Raw genomic sequence first — 20,647 nt, 5'->3', positions numbered from 1 at the left:
CAGCTGTGAAATTTTGCAAAAAAAACGACATCCATATATACATTTTTCGCTAAATTTATAGTTCTACATGTCTTTGATAAAAAAAAAATGGTTTGGGTAAAAGTTATAGCATTTACAAACTATGGTACAAAAATGTGAATTTCCGCTTTTTGAAACGGCTCTGATTTTCTGAGCACCTGTCATGTTTCCTGAGGTTCTACAATGCCCAGACAGTAGAAAACCCCCACAAATGACCCCATTTCGGAAAGTAGACACCCTAAGGTATTCGCTGATGGGCATAGTGAGTTCATAGAACTTTTTATTTTTTGTCACAAGTTAGCGGAAAATGATGATGATTTTTATTTTTTTTTTTTTTCTTACAAAGTCTCATATTGCACTAACTTGCGACAAAAAATAAAAAATTCTAGGAACTCACCATGCCCCTCACAGAATACCTTGGGGTGTCTTCTTTCCAAAATGGGGTCACTTGTGGGGTAGTTATACTGCCCTGGCAATTTAGGGGCCCAAATGTGTGAGAAGAACTTTGCAATCAAAATGTGTAAGAAATGACCGGTGAAATCCGAAAGGTGCACTTTGGAATATGCGCCCCTTTGCTCACCTTGGCAGCAAAAAAGTGTCACACATGTGGTATCGCCGTACTCAGGAGAAGTTGGGGAATGTGTTTTGGGGTGTCATTTTACATATACCCATGCTGGGTGAGAGAAATATCTTGGCAAAAGACAACTTTTCCCATTTTTTTATACAAAGTTGGCATTTGACCAAGATATTTTTCTCACCCAGCATGGGTATATGTAAAATGACCCCCCAAAACACATTCCCCAACTTCTCCTGAGTACGGCGATACCACATGTGTGACACTTTTTTGATGCCAAGGTGGGCAAAGGGGCGCATATTCCAAAGTGCACCTTTCGGATTTCACCGGTCATTTTTTACAGATTTTGATTGCAAAGTACTTCTCACACATATGGGCCCCTAAATTGCCAGGGCAGTATAACTACGCCACAAGTGACCCCATTTTGGAAAGAAGACATCCCAAGGTATTCCGTGAGGGGCACTGCGAGTTCCTAGAATTTTTTATTTTTTGTCACAAGTTAGCGGAAAATGATGATGTTTTTTTTTTTTTTTTTCTTACAAAGTCTCATATTGCACTAACTTGCGACAAAAAATAAAAAATTCTAGGAACTCACCATGCCCCTCACAGAATACCTTGGGGTGTCTTCTTTCCAAAATGGGGTCACTTGTGGGGTAGTTATACTGCCCTGGCAATTTAGGGGCCCAAATGTGTGAGAAGAACTTTGCAATCAAAATGTGTAAGAAATGACCGGTGAAATCCGAAAGGTGCACTTTGGAATATGCGCCCCTTTGCCCACCTTGGCAGCAAAAAAGTGTCACACATGTGGTATCGCCGTACTCAGGAGAAGTTGGGGAATGTGTTTTGGGGTGTCATTTTACATATACCCATGCTGGGTGAGAGAAATATCTTGGCAAAAGACAACTTTTCCCATTTTTTTATACAAAGTTGGCATTTGACCAAGATATTTTTCTCACCCAGCATGGGTATATGTAAAATGACCCCCCAAAACACATTCCCCAACTTCTCCTGAGTACGGCGATACCACATGTGAGACACTTTTTTGATGCCAAGGTGGGCAAAGGGGCGCATATTCCAAAGTGCACCTTTCGGATTTCACCGGTCATTTTTTACAGATTTTGATTGCAAAGTACTTCTCACACATATGGGCCCCTAAATTGCCAGGGCAGTATAACTACGCCACAAGTGACCCCATTTTGGAAAGAAGACATCCCAAGGTATTCCGTGAGGGGCACTGCGAGTTCCTAGAATTTTTTATTTTTTTGTCACAAGTTAGCGGAAAATGATGATGTTTTTTTTTTTTTTTTTCTTACAAAGTCTCATATTCCACTAACTTGCGACAAAAAATAAAAAATTCTAGGAACTCACCATGCCCCTCACAGAATACCTTGGGGTGTCTTCTTTCCAAAATGGGGTCACTTGTGGGGTAGTTATACTGCCCTGGCAATTTAGGGGCCCATATGTGTGAGAAGTACTTTGCAATCAAAATGTGTAAAAAATGGCCTGCAAAATCCGAAAGGTGCACTTTGGAATATGTGCCCCTTTGCCCACCTTGGCATCAAAAAAGTGTCACACATCTGGTATCGCCGTACTCAGGAGAAGTTGGGGAATGTGTTTTGGGGTGCCATTTTACATATACCCATGCTGGGTGAGAGAAATATGTTGGCAAAAGACAACTTTTCCCATTTTTTCTATACAAAGTTGGCATTTGACCAAGATATTTATCTCACCCAGTATGGGTATATGTAAAATGACACCCCAAAACACATTCCCCAACTTCTTCTGAGTACGGCGATACCAGATGTGTCACACTTTTTTGCAGCCTAGATGCGCAAAGGTGCCCAAATTCCTTTTAGGAGGGCATTTTTAGACATTTGGATCCCAGACTTCTTCTCACGCTTTAGGGCCCCTAAAAAGCCAGGGCAGTATAAATACCCCACATGTGACCCCACTTTGGAAAGAAGACACCCCAAGGTATCCAATGAGGGGCCCTGGCAAGTTCATAGAAATTTTTTTTTTTTTCGCATAAGTTAGCGGAAATTGATTTTTTTTTGTTTTTTCTCACAAAGTCTCACTTTCCGCTAACTTAGGACAAAAATTTCAATCTTTCATGGACTCAATATGCCCCTCAGCAAATACCTTGGGGTGTCTTCTTTCCAAAATGGGGTCAGTTGTGGGGTGTTTGTACTGCCCTGGCATTTGAGGGTCTCCGCAATCATTACATGTATGGCCAGCATTAGGAGTTTCTGCTATTCTCCTTATATTGAGCATACAGGTAATGAGATTTTTTTTTCCGTTCAGCCTCTGGGCTGAAAGAAAAAAATGAACGGCACAGATTTCTTCATTCGCATCGATCAATGTGGATGAAAAAATCTCTGCCAAAAAAAGAAAATGGAGGGGAAAGGCGTCTGCCAGGACATAGGAGCTCCGCCCTACATCCATACCCACTTAGCTCGTATGCCCTGGCAAACTAGATTTCTCCATTCGCATCAATCGATGTGGATGAATAAATCATTGCCGGGATTTTTTTTTTTATATATATATATATATATACATACAAAGTGCTTGCCAAAGCATAGGAACGCCGCCTCCTCCTCAGCTCGTATGCCTCGGCAAACGTATCTGTCACTGCAGAGGAGAAAATCCCGTCTTGCAGCGCCGCATACACCGATTTGCGTGTAATCTGACAGCAGTGCAATGCTTCTGTCAGAATGCACATCGGTGCTGCAGCTAGTAGATCGGTTGGTCCACCTGGAAGGTAAAAAGACAAAAAAAAAAAAGAAAAGAAAAAACCAGGCCACAACGCAATAATTTTATTAACTTTGGAACAGAACATGTAACTTTAACTTTTGGAACTAAACATTTACCTGTTTTTTTTTTTTTTGTTTTTTTACCTTTATAGAACAAACCTCTCCTTCCCCATGGGTCAATGTGCAAAGTGCAAAGCGCAAATCGCCCAAAGATGTGGCGAAGTGCGTTATGCACTTTGTCCCATGTGAAAGGAGACGTTTGCAGCAGCTGTGAGTGAATGGGCCCTAATAGCCCTGTGTGCCTATCCTGGTGAGATGATCCCTATGCTAATAGTGTACCTGTGAGTGGTACTTCCGGAAACACTCTCCAAAGAATAGGGCAGGGTGGTCCGGACAGTCAGGACAGAAATAGCGGGTGTCACGCCTTATTCCACTCCTGCTACAGACACGACATTTTTTTCGGGGTGGCGGTCGGTTTGAGGTACCAGCAACGACACTGGGGAAGTGTCGCTCGTGTAGACGGCTAACTACACTGGTGGATGGGGCCACGGAACCTCCTGGATACAGGAGGTTCGCGATGATCTCTTCCTGAAATTTGAGGAAGGATCCAGTTCTCCCAGCCTTACTGTAGAGAACAAAACTATTGTACAGAGCCAATTGAATTAAATATACAGACACCTTCTTATACCAGCGTCTGGTGCGTCGGGAAACTAAATACGGAGCCAACATCTGGTCATTGAAGTCGACCCCTCCCATGTGGAGGTTATAGTCGTGGACTGAGAGGGGCTTTTCAATGACACGGGTTGCTCGCTCAATTTGGATTGTCGTGTCTGCGTGAATGGAGGAGAGCATGTAAACGTCACGCTTGTCTCTCCATTTCACCGCGAGCAGTTCTTCATTACACAGTGCGGCCCTCTGCCCCCTTGCAAGACGGGTGGTAACGAGCCGTTGGGGGAAGCCCGCGCGACTAGTTCGCGCGGTACCACAGGCGCCAATCCGTTCTAGAAACAAATGCCTAAAGAGGGCCACACTTGTGTAAAAATTGTCCACATAAAGATGGTACCCCTTGCCGAATAAGGGTGACACCAAGTCCCAAACTGTCTTCCTACTGCTCCCCAGGTAATCAGGGCAACCGACCGGCTCCAGGGTCTGATCTTTTCCCTCATAGACCCGAAATTTGTGGGTATAGCCTGTGGCCCTTTCACAGAGCTTATACAATTTGACCCCATACCGGGCGCGCTTGCTTGGGATGTATTGTTTGAAGCCAAGGCGCCCGGTAAAATGTATTAGGGACTCGTCTATGCAGATGTTTTGCTCTGGGGTATAAATATCTGCAAATTTCAGGTTGAAATGGTCTATGAGGGGCCGAATTTTGTGGAGCCGGTCAAAAGCAGGGTGGCCTCTGGGACGGGAGGTGCTGTTATCACTAAAGTGCAGGAAACGCAGGATGGTCTCAAATCGTGTCCTGGACATAGCAGCAGAGAACATGGGCATGTGATGAATTGGGTTCGTGGACCAATATGACCGCAATTCATGCTTTTTTGTCAGGCCCATGTTGAGGAGGAGGCCCAGAAAAGTTTTAATTTCGGAAACTTGGACTGGGCTCCCTCGGAAAGACTGGGCATAAGAGCTTCCCGGGTTAGCGGTTATAAATTGTGTGGCATATCTGTTTGTTTCGGCCACAACTAAGTCTAAAAGCTCCGCAGTCAAGAACAGCTCAAAAAATCCCAGGGCCGAACCGATCTGAGCTGTCTCAACCCGAACTCCAGACTGGGCAGTGAAAGGGAAAACTACGGGTGCGGCGGAAGTTGGGGACTGCCAATCAGGGTTTGCCAGCACCTCTGGGATTCTAGGGGCTCTACGGGCACGTCTTTGCGGTGGCTGCGACGGGGTCACTACTGCACGTGCCACCGTACCAGCTTCAACTGCCCTTCTGGTGCTCGCTACTTCACCAGGTTGTACGGCAGTGCTGGTACTAGGTCCAGGAAGGGCTGGGCTGCTGGTGTATGCCTCACCACGTAATCCGACAGCACCAGCCCCACTCTGCTGCTCTTGAAGCGGATCCTGCGCAACCTGCGGTCTAGCGACACGGGGCCGGGTACGCCTGCTGCTATCAGGGACCTCAGCCTCCTCGTCCGAACTTTGGGTCAGAGAGCCACTGCTTTCTACAGGTTCGTATTCTGACCCGCTGGATTCATCAGATGAGGGTTCCCACTCCTCATCCGACTGGGTCAGAAGCCTGTAGGCCTCTTCAGAAGAATACCCCCTGTTAGACATGTGGGCAACTAAATTTCGGGGTATTCCCTGAGACTACCCAAGAAAAAAAAAGCAAGCCTGTCTTACAAAGGGGAGCCTAGCGAAGTACCGGAGGCCGCTGCGGTTGATAAAAAATATCAAAACTGATTTTTTTATCGCCGCAGTGCGTGTAAAGTGAATGTGCAGTGATCAAAAAAAAATAATTTTTTTTGTCACTGCGGTGGGGCGGGCGTGGGCAAACGCACGTGTGGGCGACCGATCAGGCCTGATCGGGCAAACACTGCGTTTTGGGTGGAGGGCGAACTAAAGTGACACTAATACAATTATAGATCTGACCGTGATCAGTTTTGATCACTTTCAGATACTATAAAAGTACAAATGCTGATTAGCGATACGCTAATCAGCGAATAACGGACTGCGGTGCGGTGGGCTGGGCGCTAACTGATCGCTAACTACCTAACTAAGGGACCTAAACTATACCTAAAACCTAACGGTCAATACCAGTGAAAAAAAAAAAAGTGACAGTTTGCACTGATCACTTTTTTTCCTTTTCACTAGTGATTGACAGGGGCAAGAAGGGGTGATCAAAGGGTTAATTGGGTGCTGGGAGGTGATCTGGGGGCTAAGTGTAGTGTAGTGGGTACTCACAGTAATGATGTGCTCCTCTGCTCCTCTCCTGGAACCAACCGACCAAAAGAAGGAGCAGAGGAGCACAGCAGCCATATAACCCCATCATATTTACTAATATGATGGGTTATCTGGCTGCTGATTCGTTTTTTTGAAAATCATCAACCTGCCAGCCAATGATCGTGGCCGGCAGGTTGATGACGAAGTTCTTCTTTGAATTTTGCCGGCCCGCGATGCGCATGCGCGGGCCGGCATACCCGGAAATCTCGCGTCTCGCGAGAGGACGCACCGGCGCGTCCAGCCAGAACAGCACGACCGCCGCGAAGACGCAATCCTGCGTACGGCGGTCGTGAGGAGGTTAATAAAGGCCCATAGTTGGCGGTGGATCTGCCGAAGTTATGAAGAGGAGCCAGTCTCTCCGTAACTTCGGTGCATCCAGCTCCAGTTCTTAGTGTACAGCTTTCGAGCTGTCTAACATTTAGACCAATTTCTATGCCTAAAACAGGCGAAGAAAATGGAAAATCAGACGGACATGCCGGTCCATCCTCACACACGCCACGTCCACAATTTTAGACCTGGCGTGAGCGGCCATTTACACCTGAAATATGCCTATTTTAGGAGCATTTCAGATTAATGAATAACCCCTTAGTGTAATTCTGATCAATCCCAATGCTAATGCATTGTAGTCTATGAGAAAAGCAATCTAATGATTGTTTGCTATAGTTCCCTAGGAGAACTACTAAAGTGTAAAAAAGTGTAAAAAAAAAAACAAAAAAAAACAAAAAAAAAAAAAAAAAAAAATGACCCCCTTGTCCCCAAAACTAAAATAAAAATAAGCATCCGAAGCTCATTTTGCTCAACTCTAGTCATGAATATCTAGAAGCCAGTAAACCCCTTTAAGGGGGTAGGGTTTATAAATTCATATATGACATCACAAGTCGTAAATTACTACAGTAATTTACATTACTAAAAACTCTCATAGAAATGAATGGAGCATGCTGGGAATTGTCGTTTCACAACAGCTGGAGTGCCGGAGGTTGCTGATCCCTGCTATACACCCTCACATGGTCCTGGACACCAGAGAGGCCGGCACTACAGTGTGCAAGCACAACCACCACTGATGGATTGCAGGGTAGTCGTAGACCCTGGATATGAGCTGTGCATAACATGATGGAAAAATGAATCAAGCCAGCAAAGGAAGCAATATGGACAAACACAATACATTAGTAAGTGCCTTGTATTAACTTCCTCTACATGATAAATGCCATCCGCTGAAGTGAGACAACTACTTTAACTGGACAGTGAATTCTGAACAAAAATAAATTAAAAAAAGCACAAATGTATTTACCGTATTTTCGCCCCATAAGACGCATTCCCCCCCCCCCCCCCAAAAGTAGGGGAAAATGCCCCTGAGTCTTATACTAATGAGCCGCTTCCATTTTGAAAGCGCTCATTAGTACTGGAGGACCAGGAAGCGGTGAAGGCTTTGTACCCACCTCTTTCTGATCCTCGGCTGTCGGCTGTGCAGGGCTGCGCACAGCATGAGGCACTCTGTGACGTCACGCTGTGCGCAGCTTTCATAGCACAGCCGACAGCAGGAGGGTGCAGATTGCGCTGGAAGAGAGGAGCGGCGGCATCCAGGTACAGGTGAGGTAAGTGTTTTTATTTTATTTATATTTATGAGGCTGATGGACACTTCTGGAGGCTGATGGAGAGGCTGCTGGGAGGCTACCTGGGGGCTTTTATCTGAGGTCTGAGTGGGGGTCATTCATATTGGGATCTGATCTGAGGTCTTATTAACATTGGGGATCTTATTGGGGCTGTTAGCTGAGATCTGATTAACATTGGGGGTCTGACCTGAGGTATAATGAAAAATATTTTTTCTTATTGTCCCCCTCTAAAACCTAAGTGTGTCTTATGGGCCGGTGCATCTTATAGGGCGAAAAATACTGTACTTTCCTATTCCACCCCATTAATCTTTTCTTTCCAGGTTCTCAATACATTGTATGGAATATTAAATGGTGACATTCAAAAGTACAACTTTTTCCACCATAAAACAAGTCCTCTTATGGCTACAGTAACGCAAAAATAAACAAAAACGCAAAAATGGCTGCAGCGGAAAGGCGTTAATGCTCGCGTAAAATAATATATACTACAGAGGAGTTGGCACAAGCCATTTTCAAAACACAGGATTTAACATTTGAGTGGCATCTTTCCAAAAGATATCACTTAGTCTAATATTAATGAATGTTTAATGCTAGAGACTTAATCACCTCTCTCCATATGTACCTCATCATTATTTTATGGCGATAATTAGTGCTCAGAACTTGCATTACGTACATTAAGGTAAAGATACAAACAGATGAAAGAAATATTTATACACGAGTTGGCAAACAAATATAATTACAACCTAAAGGGGTCCATTTATCATTCATAGTAGTTAGAGATGAGCGAATCGACTTCGGAAGAAATACCCGAAGTCGATTTGCATAAAACTTTGTTCTCATACTGTACAGAGCAGGAGCTCCGTACAGTATTAGAATGTATTGGCTCTTATGAGCCGAAATTATTGCTTTTTACTAGGGATGTCCCAATACAAATTTTTAACGACCGAGTACTGATACTTTTATTTAAGTACTCACCTATACCAATTACCGATACCAATTATAACATATTATATTTTTTTCAGTATAGAAAAGCAAGAAAAACTATACATCTGTGGTATCGCCATAATCGTACGGACCTTGAGAATAAAATTAACAGGTCAGTTTTACTGTAAGGGAATTTTCTTCTAGCTCCCCACTGGTGGAATTAAAAAGTGCAACTTGTCCCACAAAATTTGTATGTATGGCCCCCTAGAGGCAGGGAGTGAAAAACGTAAATGCAAAAACGAACGGGGGGGGGGGGGGAAGCTGAATGAGTTAAGTTCTCAATTCTTTTCACCACTATGACCACAGGAACCGGTTTGCAGCAAGGCTTCCCAATGGAAGTTCACTATCTACATCATGGCTCACTTACTCCTTGCTTCATAGTCCTGACCAGATAAGAAACTTAGTGCAGGAGAGAATGGCAGACTTTCAGATGAGAAAGTAGGACTAGAGAAAGGAGGAACAAGTGTGGAGTTCAGAGGACAGCCAACATAAGAGGAATGTGAGGCTTCAAATGCATTCATTGCGCCTGTGACGGATATAAAGAGTGAAAGATAGCATTTTACAAAGGAGCGTTAACATAAAATATCTTTTTTACGCTCAGGGCAACCCGAAGGTTATGCCAATAGTCAGCAAGCTCCACTGAGTTGGACAAAGCAGCGAAGTTTAACACAGAACAGAGAGAAAAATCCATTTCACTTCTAAGGCGTCTGCTACATAAAAAGTGCCGCACTACTAACTGATAAAAAAAGGAACAGGGGAGCGAGAGGCAAAGACAAATTGGCATGTCTGGGAAAAGGTTAGGTACATTTAATAAGAATGTGATTTCCCATTAAGCCAGTCTGTGGTACATGAATTCAGGAAGATTTACAGAACACCAGGCAACGCAGACGTAATTACATCTGAATGGTCACAAGGTTTCAAGCTCCGGAAGAACGAATGCAGGATATCAGTCTTCCTGCAAAATACCAGCCTGATCCTCTCACTTTATTCAAAGGATTTTACCTGTTATATGATGTAAAAATGCTAAAATATGCTGAATGTTACTACTATCCCTGAATGAGCTCACTGGCGTCAAACTTATACACACAATGAAACGGTCTGTCTAAGACTAGACATATATTCAACTGTGGCAGTAAATGCCCCTACCGCAGCGGGATTGGGCGAGACACCTCACAGAAAGCTGTACTATAAGGCCTCTTGCACACGACCGTATGTATTTTGCGGTCCGCAAAAAAATACAGATGATGTCCGTGTGCATTTTGCAGAACGGAACAGCTGGCTCCTAATAGAACAGTACCATCTTTGTCCGTAATGCGGACAATAATAGGACATGTTCTATTTTTTTGTAGAACGGAAATACAAAACCAAAACGGGACAGACACAGAATGAAAATACGTTCATGTGCAAGAGGCCTAAGGGTCCATTCACACGTCCGCAAAATAGGTCCGCATCAGTTCCGCAATTTTGCAGAACAGGTGCGGACCCATTCATTTTCAATGGGGCCGGAATGTGCTGTCCGCATCCGTATTTGCAGATACGCACTTCCGGATCCGCAATTACGGACAAGAAAAGCCATTTTCTATGAGAGTGTGGGTGATATGCGGTCCACAAAATGCAGAATGCACATTGCCGGTGTCCGTGTTTTGCGGATACGCAAAACACATACGGACGTGTGAATGGACCCCAACACATGCATAAAACGGAACCTGCAATAATATAGCCCCAACACAGCAACATGACGCTCCCTTTCCTATACATTGTCCTCGGGTGTTCTTCCAGGGGATCAGCAGGACATCACACAGTGGTCATCTAGACAGCCAAGAAAAATCAAAAGCAACTAAGCAAACACATTTCAATACTGATGGCAATTTAGGAACAGGTCCCAGGATACACTGATAAAACATAACAGAAAAAAAAAAAAGGATACTGAATCTGGAAACCAATGCACAGAGCACAAGCTGTCCCAAGCGGCAGAGAAGCAAAAGACCTAGACATATATAAAGGCTAAGCCATCAACAGCTCCAGCCGAAATTTACCAGCCTAAGCTAGACCATAACCTATCCCAGATTCACATGCAAGGCTGAGGCACAGCAATTGCCCCACCAATGCAACAGATGAACATGAAGCAACAGGGAGATTCCTGATGCTCTTAACACACAAACTGTAAGAGTACAGCAGCAAAAAGTAAAAAAAGTAAAAATAAAAAATTGACATTACTTCATTGATAATTCCAAAACCGTACCATGCTGTCTGCGGTTAAAAACAAATTATATTCATGACAGAATGTGTAAAGGAATCAATTAAAAACCATATAAAGTGCAGCAGACATATATGTGACATGGACGAGTATGTGTGATGGATGGCACTCAGTTGCATCTATTAAATCCACACACCCATTGTTTCTGTTGAGAAGACCTTAAAGAGCATCTGTCAGCAGATTTGTACCTATGACACTGGCTGACCGGTTACGTGTGCACTTGGCAGCTGAAGTAATCTGTGTTGGTCCCATGCTCATGTGTAGCTGCATAAAATGAGGTTGTAATATATGCAAATACATCTCTAGGAGCGATGGGGGCGTGGTCATTACACCTAGAGGCTCTGCTCTCTCTACAACTGGCATACCCTCTGTACTTTGACTGACCGGTCCAGGCAGTGTAAATGTGATCATGCATGGCCCTGATTTCTCCTAAAGTGAAAGTACAGAGGCCGCAGCAGCTGAGACTCTAGGAGTAGTGGCAACACCCCCATTGCTCCTAGAGGCTCATTTGCATATATTAAAACATATTTTTTCTCAGCAATGCGTGTACATATGAACATGGGACCAACACAGATGCCTTCACAGTGTCCCACTCCGTATCAGTAGAGGGGCCCTGTATACGTTTGGGTATTGCCAGATCCGGGGAACTCCAACAGGCATATGGCACTATCCAGCTATGTCAGATCCGGGGAACTCCAGCAGGCATGTGGCCCTATCCAGCTATGCTGGATCTAGAGAACTCCATCAGGCATATGGCACTATCCAGCTATGTCAGATCCGGGGAACTCCAGCAGGCATGTGGCCCTATCCAGCTATGTCAGATCTAGAGAACTCCATCAGGCATATGGCCCTATCCAGCTAGGTCAGATCCGGAGAACTCCAGCAGGCATGTGGCCCTATCCAGCTATGCTGGATCTAGAGAACTCCAGCAGGCATGTGGCTCTATCCAGTTATGTTGGAACCGGAGTACTCCAGCAGGCATTTAGCCCTATCCAGCTATGCCGGATTCAGAGAACTCCAGCAGGCATGTAGCCCTATCCAGCTATGCCGGATTCGGACTACAGCACCATATCCCTTTAGATACAAAGCTGTATAACTTAATTTCAAGTACAAGAACTAAGATAGCCTATGCCGAGGCTTGACAAATTTCCTTGGAATCTAGGAGCCAGATAAAAAAGTTAGTAGCCAGGCGGAGCCACATCATAAAGCCCCCAGTAGATGCCCCCATAGTGCCCCCCCCCCCCACACACACACACACTACGCCATAGAGCCCCCAATAACGCATGCCAGTACATAGGGCCACCAGTAGATGCCCCCATAGTGCTCCTTCCACTCTTCTCCATAGTGCCCCCCATAATGTGCCAGTATATAGGGCCCCCATAGTGTGCCAGTATATAGGGCCACCATAGTGCTTCCCCTCTTCTCCATAGTGCCCCCCATATTGTGCCAGTATATAGGGCCCCCATAGTGCACGCCCCCCCATATTGTGCCATTATATAGGGCCACCATAGTGCCCCCCCCATATTTTGCCAGTATATAGGGCCCCATAGTGCTTCCCCTCTTCTCCATAGTGCCTGCCCCCCATAATGTGCCAGTATATAGGGCCACCATAGTGCTTCCCCTCTTCTCCATAGTGCCCCCCATATTTTGCCAGTATATAGGGCCCCATAGTGCTTCCCCTCTTCTCCATAAAGCCCGCCCCCCCCATATTGTGCCAGTATATAGGGCCCCACCCCCTTTCTTGCCACAGTATACAATAAATAATAAAAACAATAAACTCATATACTTACCTTATGCTGCTGTCAGTGACAAGCCTCTTCCGGCCTGTGTCCCGCACTGTAGGGCTCAGTCGGCGCGATGACCTCTGACAGGCTACAGGCCTAGTGCCTGTAGCCTATCAGAGGAACGGGCAAGGGAGACGCCTCTCCCCTGCTCCTCTGAACCATTCATCTGTATCGCTGTCCTGAGGACGGCAATACAGATGAATATGGAGATGAGCGCTCCCACAATGGAGGCGCTCATCTCCACTCCTGCTGCCTCCAGACAGAACTGGCCCCCCTCCAGCGCTCCGCACCCATCGCCCAGGCACCTTTAAAAAAATAACAGGCTGACAAATACCCAAGCGCCAGGGCCAAAATCCTGATCACCATGGCGACCTGGCACCTGGGATTTGTCGAGCCCTGGCCTATGCTATCAGATTTCACATTAGCTTATACACTGACTGGGGCCATACCTGAGATAAATATCACTATAACCCATTTACCATTTTAGTAAATAACATTTCAGAAAAGGGACATAAAAAGGCTTATTTATCTGTATATGTATTATCTGGTATAAATATAAAATTAGATGCAGTATTAATGGCAAAAATAATAGACTGTAATATGAAGAAGTTATCCCAGACTATTATGTATGAGAAGAAGCCCATCATTTCTCCATCACAAGAAATACAGGATAATAAAATACACGCATATTTCAATAGAAAGATTGGTTAGACCTCTGATCAACCATGACAAAAGCTGATGTATCTGTCAATCATGAGGGAAAAGAAATAAAATGCATTTTAGTAGGCAGCGATACATATTTTGGGTAAGCGCTCTCTTGTGTGAAGTGTGACTGCAGATTATTATTTGCATTGTGCATCTATTAATATTGTAGAGACGCCTATCAAACTGCAACTAAGAGGTGCAAAATGTGAGATATCAACTGGGATATGACTTTAAAGGCAATTACAAACATGGGATACGGCATTGGCGTACGTTTCTATATTGGCCTGCAGATGACTTCCAACAGCTGCGTGTCCTTATGTGTACACTGTAGGCTTTAGGTGATCTTGTGTAGATTTCCATTATATTTTCAGGAGATACACTAAAGCTGGCCATGTAGATCAGATAACTGTAGGCTCTAATATGTATGGGCAGCCTTATTCTGCCCTTACATCTGCAATCAGGGAAAACAAGGTAATAGGCCAGACATAATCCACATGGGGAGACTGGCAGTTCCTTATCGCCTTCACTCATGTCTACTGTGGAGAGATAGATGTCAGCCAAAATCTAGCTTTATGCAGATGGCTAGTTAAAAAGATCATATACTACACACAGTACATTAGCTGTGACCACATCCATGGAACCAGATGTATAAGAGCCCATTCATAAGAACTATTTACAAACAGCAGGTTTTCCTATTCTAGTGTGTGTGTGTGTGTGTGTGCGTGCGCACGCACGTGGGGGGGGGGCGACTCTTGCCACCACTGTCGTGGCGCTTGGTTGAGCACTGCGGCATCATCATCATCTGCAGTCTATTCCAGGAATCCGACACATCCGTCACTCCAGCTGTTCTGAAACTACAACCCCCAGTATCCTCCTTTCACTTCTATGCTAGTTACAAGCACAGTCAAGTAATTGTGCATGCTGGGAGTTGTAGTTTCACACCAGCCGGCATGCCAAAGGTTACTGATCATTAGCCTATTCTAAGCACAAAACATTAAAGGGAACCCGTCACCTTTATGCTTCAAAGGGCAGCAAAAAGCAGCGACAGACACTGTAAAACCAGCCGTCGGTTATATCCTAAAGAAACACTGCTGCTGACAATGTACAGTCGTGGCCAAAAGTTTTGAGAATGACACAAATATTAGTTTTCACAAAGTTTGCTGCTAAACTGCTTTTAGATCTTTGTTTCAGTCGTTTCTGTGATGTAGTGAAATATAATTACACGCACTTCATACGTTTCAAAGGCGTTTATCGACAATTACATGACATTTATGCAAAGAGTCAGTATTTGCAGTGTTGGCCCTTCTCTTTCAGGACCTCTGCAATTCGACTGGGCATGCTCTCAATCAACTTCTGGGCCAATTCCAGACTGATAGCAACCCATTCTTTCATAATCACTTCTTGGAGTTTGTCAGAATTAGTGGGTTTTTGTTTGTCCACCCGCCTCTTGAGGATTGACCACAAGTTCTCAATGGGATTAAGATCTGGGGAGTTTCCAGGCCATGGACCCAAAATGTCAACGTTTTGCTCCCCAAGCCACTTAGTTATCACTTTTGCCTTATGGCACGGTGCTCCATCGTGCTGGAAAATGCATTGTTCTTCACCAAACTGTTGTTGGATTGTTGGAAGAAGTTGCTGTTGGAGGGTGTTTTGGTACCATTCTTTATACATGGCTGTGTTTTGGGGCAAAATTGTGAGTAAGCCCACTCCCTTGGATGAGAAGCAACCCCACACATGAATGGTCTCAGGATGCTTTACTGTTGGCATGACACAGGACTGATGGTAGCGCTCACCTTTTCTTCTCTGGACAAGCCTTTTTCCTGATGCCCCAAACAATCAGAAAGAGGCTTCATCGGAGAATATGACTTTGCCCCAGTCCTCAACAGTCATTCACCATATTTTCTGCAGAAGATCAATCTGTCCCTGATGTTTTTTTTGGAGAGAAGTGGCTTCTTTGCTGCCCTTCTTGACACCAGGCCATCTTCCAAAAGTCTTCGCCCCACTGTGCATGCAGACACGCTCACACCTGCCTGCTGCCATTCCTGAGCAAGCTCTGCACTGGTGGCACTCCGATCCCGCAGCTGAATCCTCTTTAGGAGACGATCCTGGCACTTGCTGGACTTTCTTGGACCCCCTGAAGCCTTCTTAACAAGAATTGAACCTCTTTCCTTGAAGTTCTTGGTGATCCTATAAATTGTTGATTGAGGTGCAGTCTTAGTAGCCACAATATCCTTGCCTGTGAAGCCATTTTTATCCAACGCAGTGATGGCTGCACGCGTTTCTTTGCAGGTCACCATGGTTAACAATGGAAGAACAATGATTTGAAATCTTCAAGCATCACCCTCCTTTTAACAGGTCAAGTCTGCCATTTTAACCCATTCAGCCTGACATAATGATCTCCAGCCCTAAAAGACGATTACTGAAATGATCTCAGCAGATCCTTTAATGATAGCAATGAAATGCAGTGGAAAGGTTTTTTTGGGATTAAGTTAATTTTCATGGCAAAGAAGGACTATGTGGGGGGTTCAGTCCGCACAACCCTATGCAGGTGCACATTGCTATGGCGAAATACAGATACAAATGCAAAAACACAAAGAAGGACTATGCAATTCATCTGATCACGCTTCATAACATTCTGGAGTATATGCAAATTGCTATTATAAAAACTTAAGCAGCAACTTTTCCAATTTCCAATATTTATGTAATTCTCAAAACTTTTGGCCACGACTGTACACTGTAATGGTAGAAGCGTGGGGAGTCTGGCTCTGGTTCTCCTTCCCCTGCTCGCCTCTGGCAGCGCGTGACACTTCTCTGATGCACACTGCCAGCATTTAAGGGGTTGTCCCACGAAAAATATTCTACAGTTTTCAAACTAGTACCTGTATCTGAATACTTTTGTAGTTACAAGTAATTAAAAATCTAGCATAACCACAGAGTTATTCAATAAAATGTATCTGTATAGCGTCACTGCAGTTTTTTTTTACTTATTTCTTTGTCCAGCTCACTGAGATGGCCGCACATGCTCAGTCTCATCCTTCAACTGCCTTCTGAGGATAGGTCATCAATATATATGGCTGGAAAACCCCTTTAATGAGTACAGCATAAAAGATGTGACAGGTTCCCTTTCATTTTAAAGTCACCCATCAATGACTTTCGGGATGTATAACTACATCATATATATCATTTAATACACACAAGCTGTGTGGTCGCTACCTGTTATTCAGGACAGCACAGTGGACCATACCTGATCTAGAGCAGGGATGCTCAACCTGTGGCCCTCCAGCTGTTGTAAAACAACAACTCCCACCATGCTGGTAGTTGTAGATTTGCAACAGCTGGAGGGCTGCAGGTTGGGCACGTCTGATCTAGAGGAAAAGGAACAATATGATGCCTAGTCACCAAGAATACAGAGAAGGAACACCCGTGCATTTGGTATATGAATAGACTGTGACCACCGAAACGGAGTGAAATGTTGCAGAACCTACCTCAGTAACGACTGGCTGAAGAATCAAGGTCTCCGGACTCATTCTAGGAATATCTATATGAATCTGCAAGCACAAAAACAGCAGCGTTTGAACGGTAACATCGCACATGCACACAATTCCATTTTCACAATAAATCCCCAACCGCATATGGCATTAACAATTCATTTAGACAACAAGGCACGCCCGTGCTTTCCATTTATACTGCTGTAATGTATTTGCATATTTACAATTCCTCTGTTGACTAGTGTCTAACAGATGAGAAGTATTTGAAGGGCGAGCGCAGTCCTTTGAAGAATATGCTTACATTGAAACAGTAAACCCTGCACACGACTGCATTAGCTGAGGGACGTAATAATGGGCTCAATGTCTTGAATTGTAGCATTTATGAGCTGCATCTGACCAATTAGTTTACATGAACAGCAGGGTTCTCGTTACTGAAGAGCGGAAAACCTCTGCTTGCAATGTCATGTCACAAGATTAGAAGAGCTACTGTTCCAAAACTAAAAAAAAAAACAGTGTGCGCCAAATGCCGACTTTTCGCTGCAGACCCCTGTATAGGAAAGTAGTCTGCTGCCTTTTGCTATAAAGTAAAAGATAAAAAGCTATGGCTGTGCATACCACCCCGACAAAGGCAAAACAAGACTGTTTGGGCCTCCGTTGAGTGTACCAGGTATGTGCATTTCCAGTGCATATGCTGAACATGTCCACTGAAATTTCCTAACCTGAATTTCACCTGAATATTAAAAATGTAAAAAATTAAAAATAAACGATCTATATTATTAACAAAACGTAAAAGGGTTTTGCCATCACAGACAATGGGGGCATATCGCTAGCTGATAGGTGTGGGTCCCACCTCTGGGACCCACACCTACACGGAAAACGGAGCGGGGAAAGCAGTCGAGGGTGCACTGCACCTGAGCAGCCGCCCTCCATTCATTTCTATGGGGCCACCGAAAATAGCCGATAGTGCTGGCTCAGCTATTTCCGTCAGCTCAACCGAAATGAATGGGAGCAGGGGCTGTGCATGCTCGGTGCACTCCCATTCACTTGTATGGGAGCAGCGTTGGTGGTGGCCGGACCCCGGGAAACTCAGGGTACTTCTCCCCTCTCCGTTCTCGTTGTAGGTGGGACACGCACCTATCAGACAATGGGGGCATATCCTAGAGATATACCCCCATTGTCTGGGATGGGAATACCCCTTTAAGAGGGTACATATGACCAGGCTTATGCTGCCCTATCTGAGGGCATAGTAAAGTAGAGACAGTCACCCCAATATTAGCAGTGAGTCTTATTCAAGTCATGCTTGAATCATTCAGTGTAATGACAGCATTGTAAAGCAGGAGTCTTCTGCGCTGGTTTTGATATCCCCTGCACCGCATTCCCGAGCAGTTTGCGCGCCAAACACAAATCCATGGTAGCTCTGAGCCGCCGGAGATTTCTGGCTTCATTTGCGCCATTAAACTTCCAAAACTGAAGATAAATTTGTTGCGGTGGCTAGCCATGCCCCCTTCCTGCCCAGTGGTGAGGGTGGCGTAAAAGACAACACTTACGACTATTTTTTATAATTTCACATTCAAAAAGTCGCAAACATGCAGTTTGAGGCTTTTTAAGGCCATTTTTCTGGCACAAAACACATGATAAATCTCCCCAAAGTCTCCCCCTCTCCCCCCAGCCATTGATCGGCAGCTTTCTCTATATGCACAGTAACAGAGAGAATGATGTCAGTCAAGAGCTGGAGTGCAGGACAGGACTGAGCCTCCTGGTTCACAGCACTGACATTTCCCTGCAACGATTCAACCATGACTACAGCATCTTCACAAGTAAAAAACACTACTAAAATCAAGGTGGCGGTCACCATCATGCCCTCGGACATGCTGACAGGTTCCCTTTAAGCACAATTTACTTTGATTACAGACTACACAATTTTGTCATCTGTAAGCTTATGTAGACCTCAATACTGGCTGCAGCATACATTATAGAGAGATATTCAGCTGTATATTTCTGTCCACATCCGTTTTGCAATTTTGCAGATAGGATGCGGCCCCGCTAAAAAGATACAACATATCCTATTCTTGTCCACGGATATTGCGGACAAGAATAGGCATTTCTATCATAGGGCTGGCCGTTCGGTTTCTCAAAATGCAGAAGTCACACAGCCAGAATCCGTGTTTTGCGGGCCGGCAATTTGCGGGCTGCAAAATAGAAATGGTCGTCTGAATGATCCCTTAGTAGTAGTTTCTTGGAGAAGGTGGATCTATGTAGCTACACTGTGTATGTCATGCTAATTGTACTTCTAAAATAGCACACTTATCGATATCCGAGTCTCACTTCTTCCTGGGATTCGCGTCCCCATCTATCCCTTGGTTGAACTTGATGGACTTAGGTCTCTTTTCAACCATATTAACTATGTATCTATGTTACTTACCTGTCTGTAAGTGCTTTGATTTGCTTCATCATTCCTTGAGTTATAGTATTGTTCTATGAAGGCAAAATACTCCTTCTGCTTTCTTTTCAGCGTACCATCCCTTCTTTCCACATTTGCTGGAAGATAACCCTAAGGAATACAAAGGAGTGCAGAAATAAGTAATAAATCCCATTGTCAACAGTGAGTCAGTCACTACCACCAAATATACAAGATCTCTCCATACTGCCAGGTGTGCAGGTAAGTGTGACACAGCTCAGATTGTGACAAATGTCACCGTGCAGGCCAGTCTGCCCTGGGAGCCACAAATGCTAAAGCAGCTTCACTTGGGGCACATTCACACTTGCGTTCTTCTTTTCCGGCATTATCCTAATGCGTTCTGAATGGAGAGTAATCCGTTCAGGATGCATCAGGATGTCTTCAGTTCAGTCTTTTTGACTGATCAGGCAAAAGATAATAATACCGCAGCATGATACGGTTTTATCTCCAGCGAAAAAAAACTGAAGACTTGCCTGAATTCCGGATCCAGTATTTTTCTCCATAGGAATGTATTCGATCCGGCATTCAAAATACCAGAATGCCGGATCTGTCCTTCCAGTCTGCGCATGCGCAGACCGGTAAAAATGTAAAAAAAAAAAAAAAAAAAGAAATGGATCCGTTTGTCCGTATGATTCTGATCAGTCTTTAAAATGCCATCAGTTGGCATACATTTTGCCAGATCCGGCAGGCAGTTCCGGCAACGGTACTGCCTGCCATATTCCTCTGCCGCAAGTGTGAAAAAAGCCTAACAGAGGGAAACATAGGGGACATTCATCATTCCCTGTCCGCCAGAAAACAGGTGTCAAAAAGCCAGAGCATGCTATGGCTATACAAAACCAGGAAACTGGTGTACATTATATCTGAAATATCCACCAGATCCCTTGCTGGTATAGACTTCCAAGCACAGATGGACCACAGTTAGCCTTTATTCACAGGTCAGTGATTTCCCTGAGCCAATAACAGGTGCAGATGTCTGTGGAGGCTCCAACCCTGGTTTTGGCTCACAAATCACTGACAGAACTCTGATGTGTAAAAAAAAACACATCTGCGCTGCACAACTCCTTTAACCACTTAAGGAC

At 44.6% G+C, this 20,647-nt stretch overlaps 1 protein-coding gene across 1 annotated transcript in view; it reads right to left on the bottom strand.

Annotated features, from left to right (window-relative positions):
- The window catches only part of TBC1D22A (TBC1 domain family member 22A), a 620,637-nt gene that overhangs the window by 428,049 nt on the left and 171,941 nt on the right, over nucleotides 1-20,647 (bottom strand). The window contains exons 6-7 of the mRNA XM_044280236.1: nucleotides 19,533-19,661; nucleotides 17,108-17,170 (exon numbers count right to left, since the gene is read on the bottom strand). Of these exons, the coding sequence (XP_044136171.1) occupies nucleotides 17,108-17,170; nucleotides 19,533-19,661 (192 nt within the window). The remainder of the gene's footprint in view (nucleotides 1-17,107; nucleotides 17,171-19,532; nucleotides 19,662-20,647) is intronic.

This window comes from Bufo gargarizans, chromosome 2, assembly GCF_014858855.1.
Source record: "Bufo gargarizans isolate SCDJY-AF-19 chromosome 2, ASM1485885v1, whole genome shotgun sequence".
NCBI lineage: Eukaryota > Metazoa > Chordata > Amphibia > Anura > Bufonidae > Bufo > Bufo gargarizans.
The sequence above is the reverse complement of the archived record's forward strand: the minus strand, read 5'-3'. Positions and strand labels throughout refer to the sequence as shown.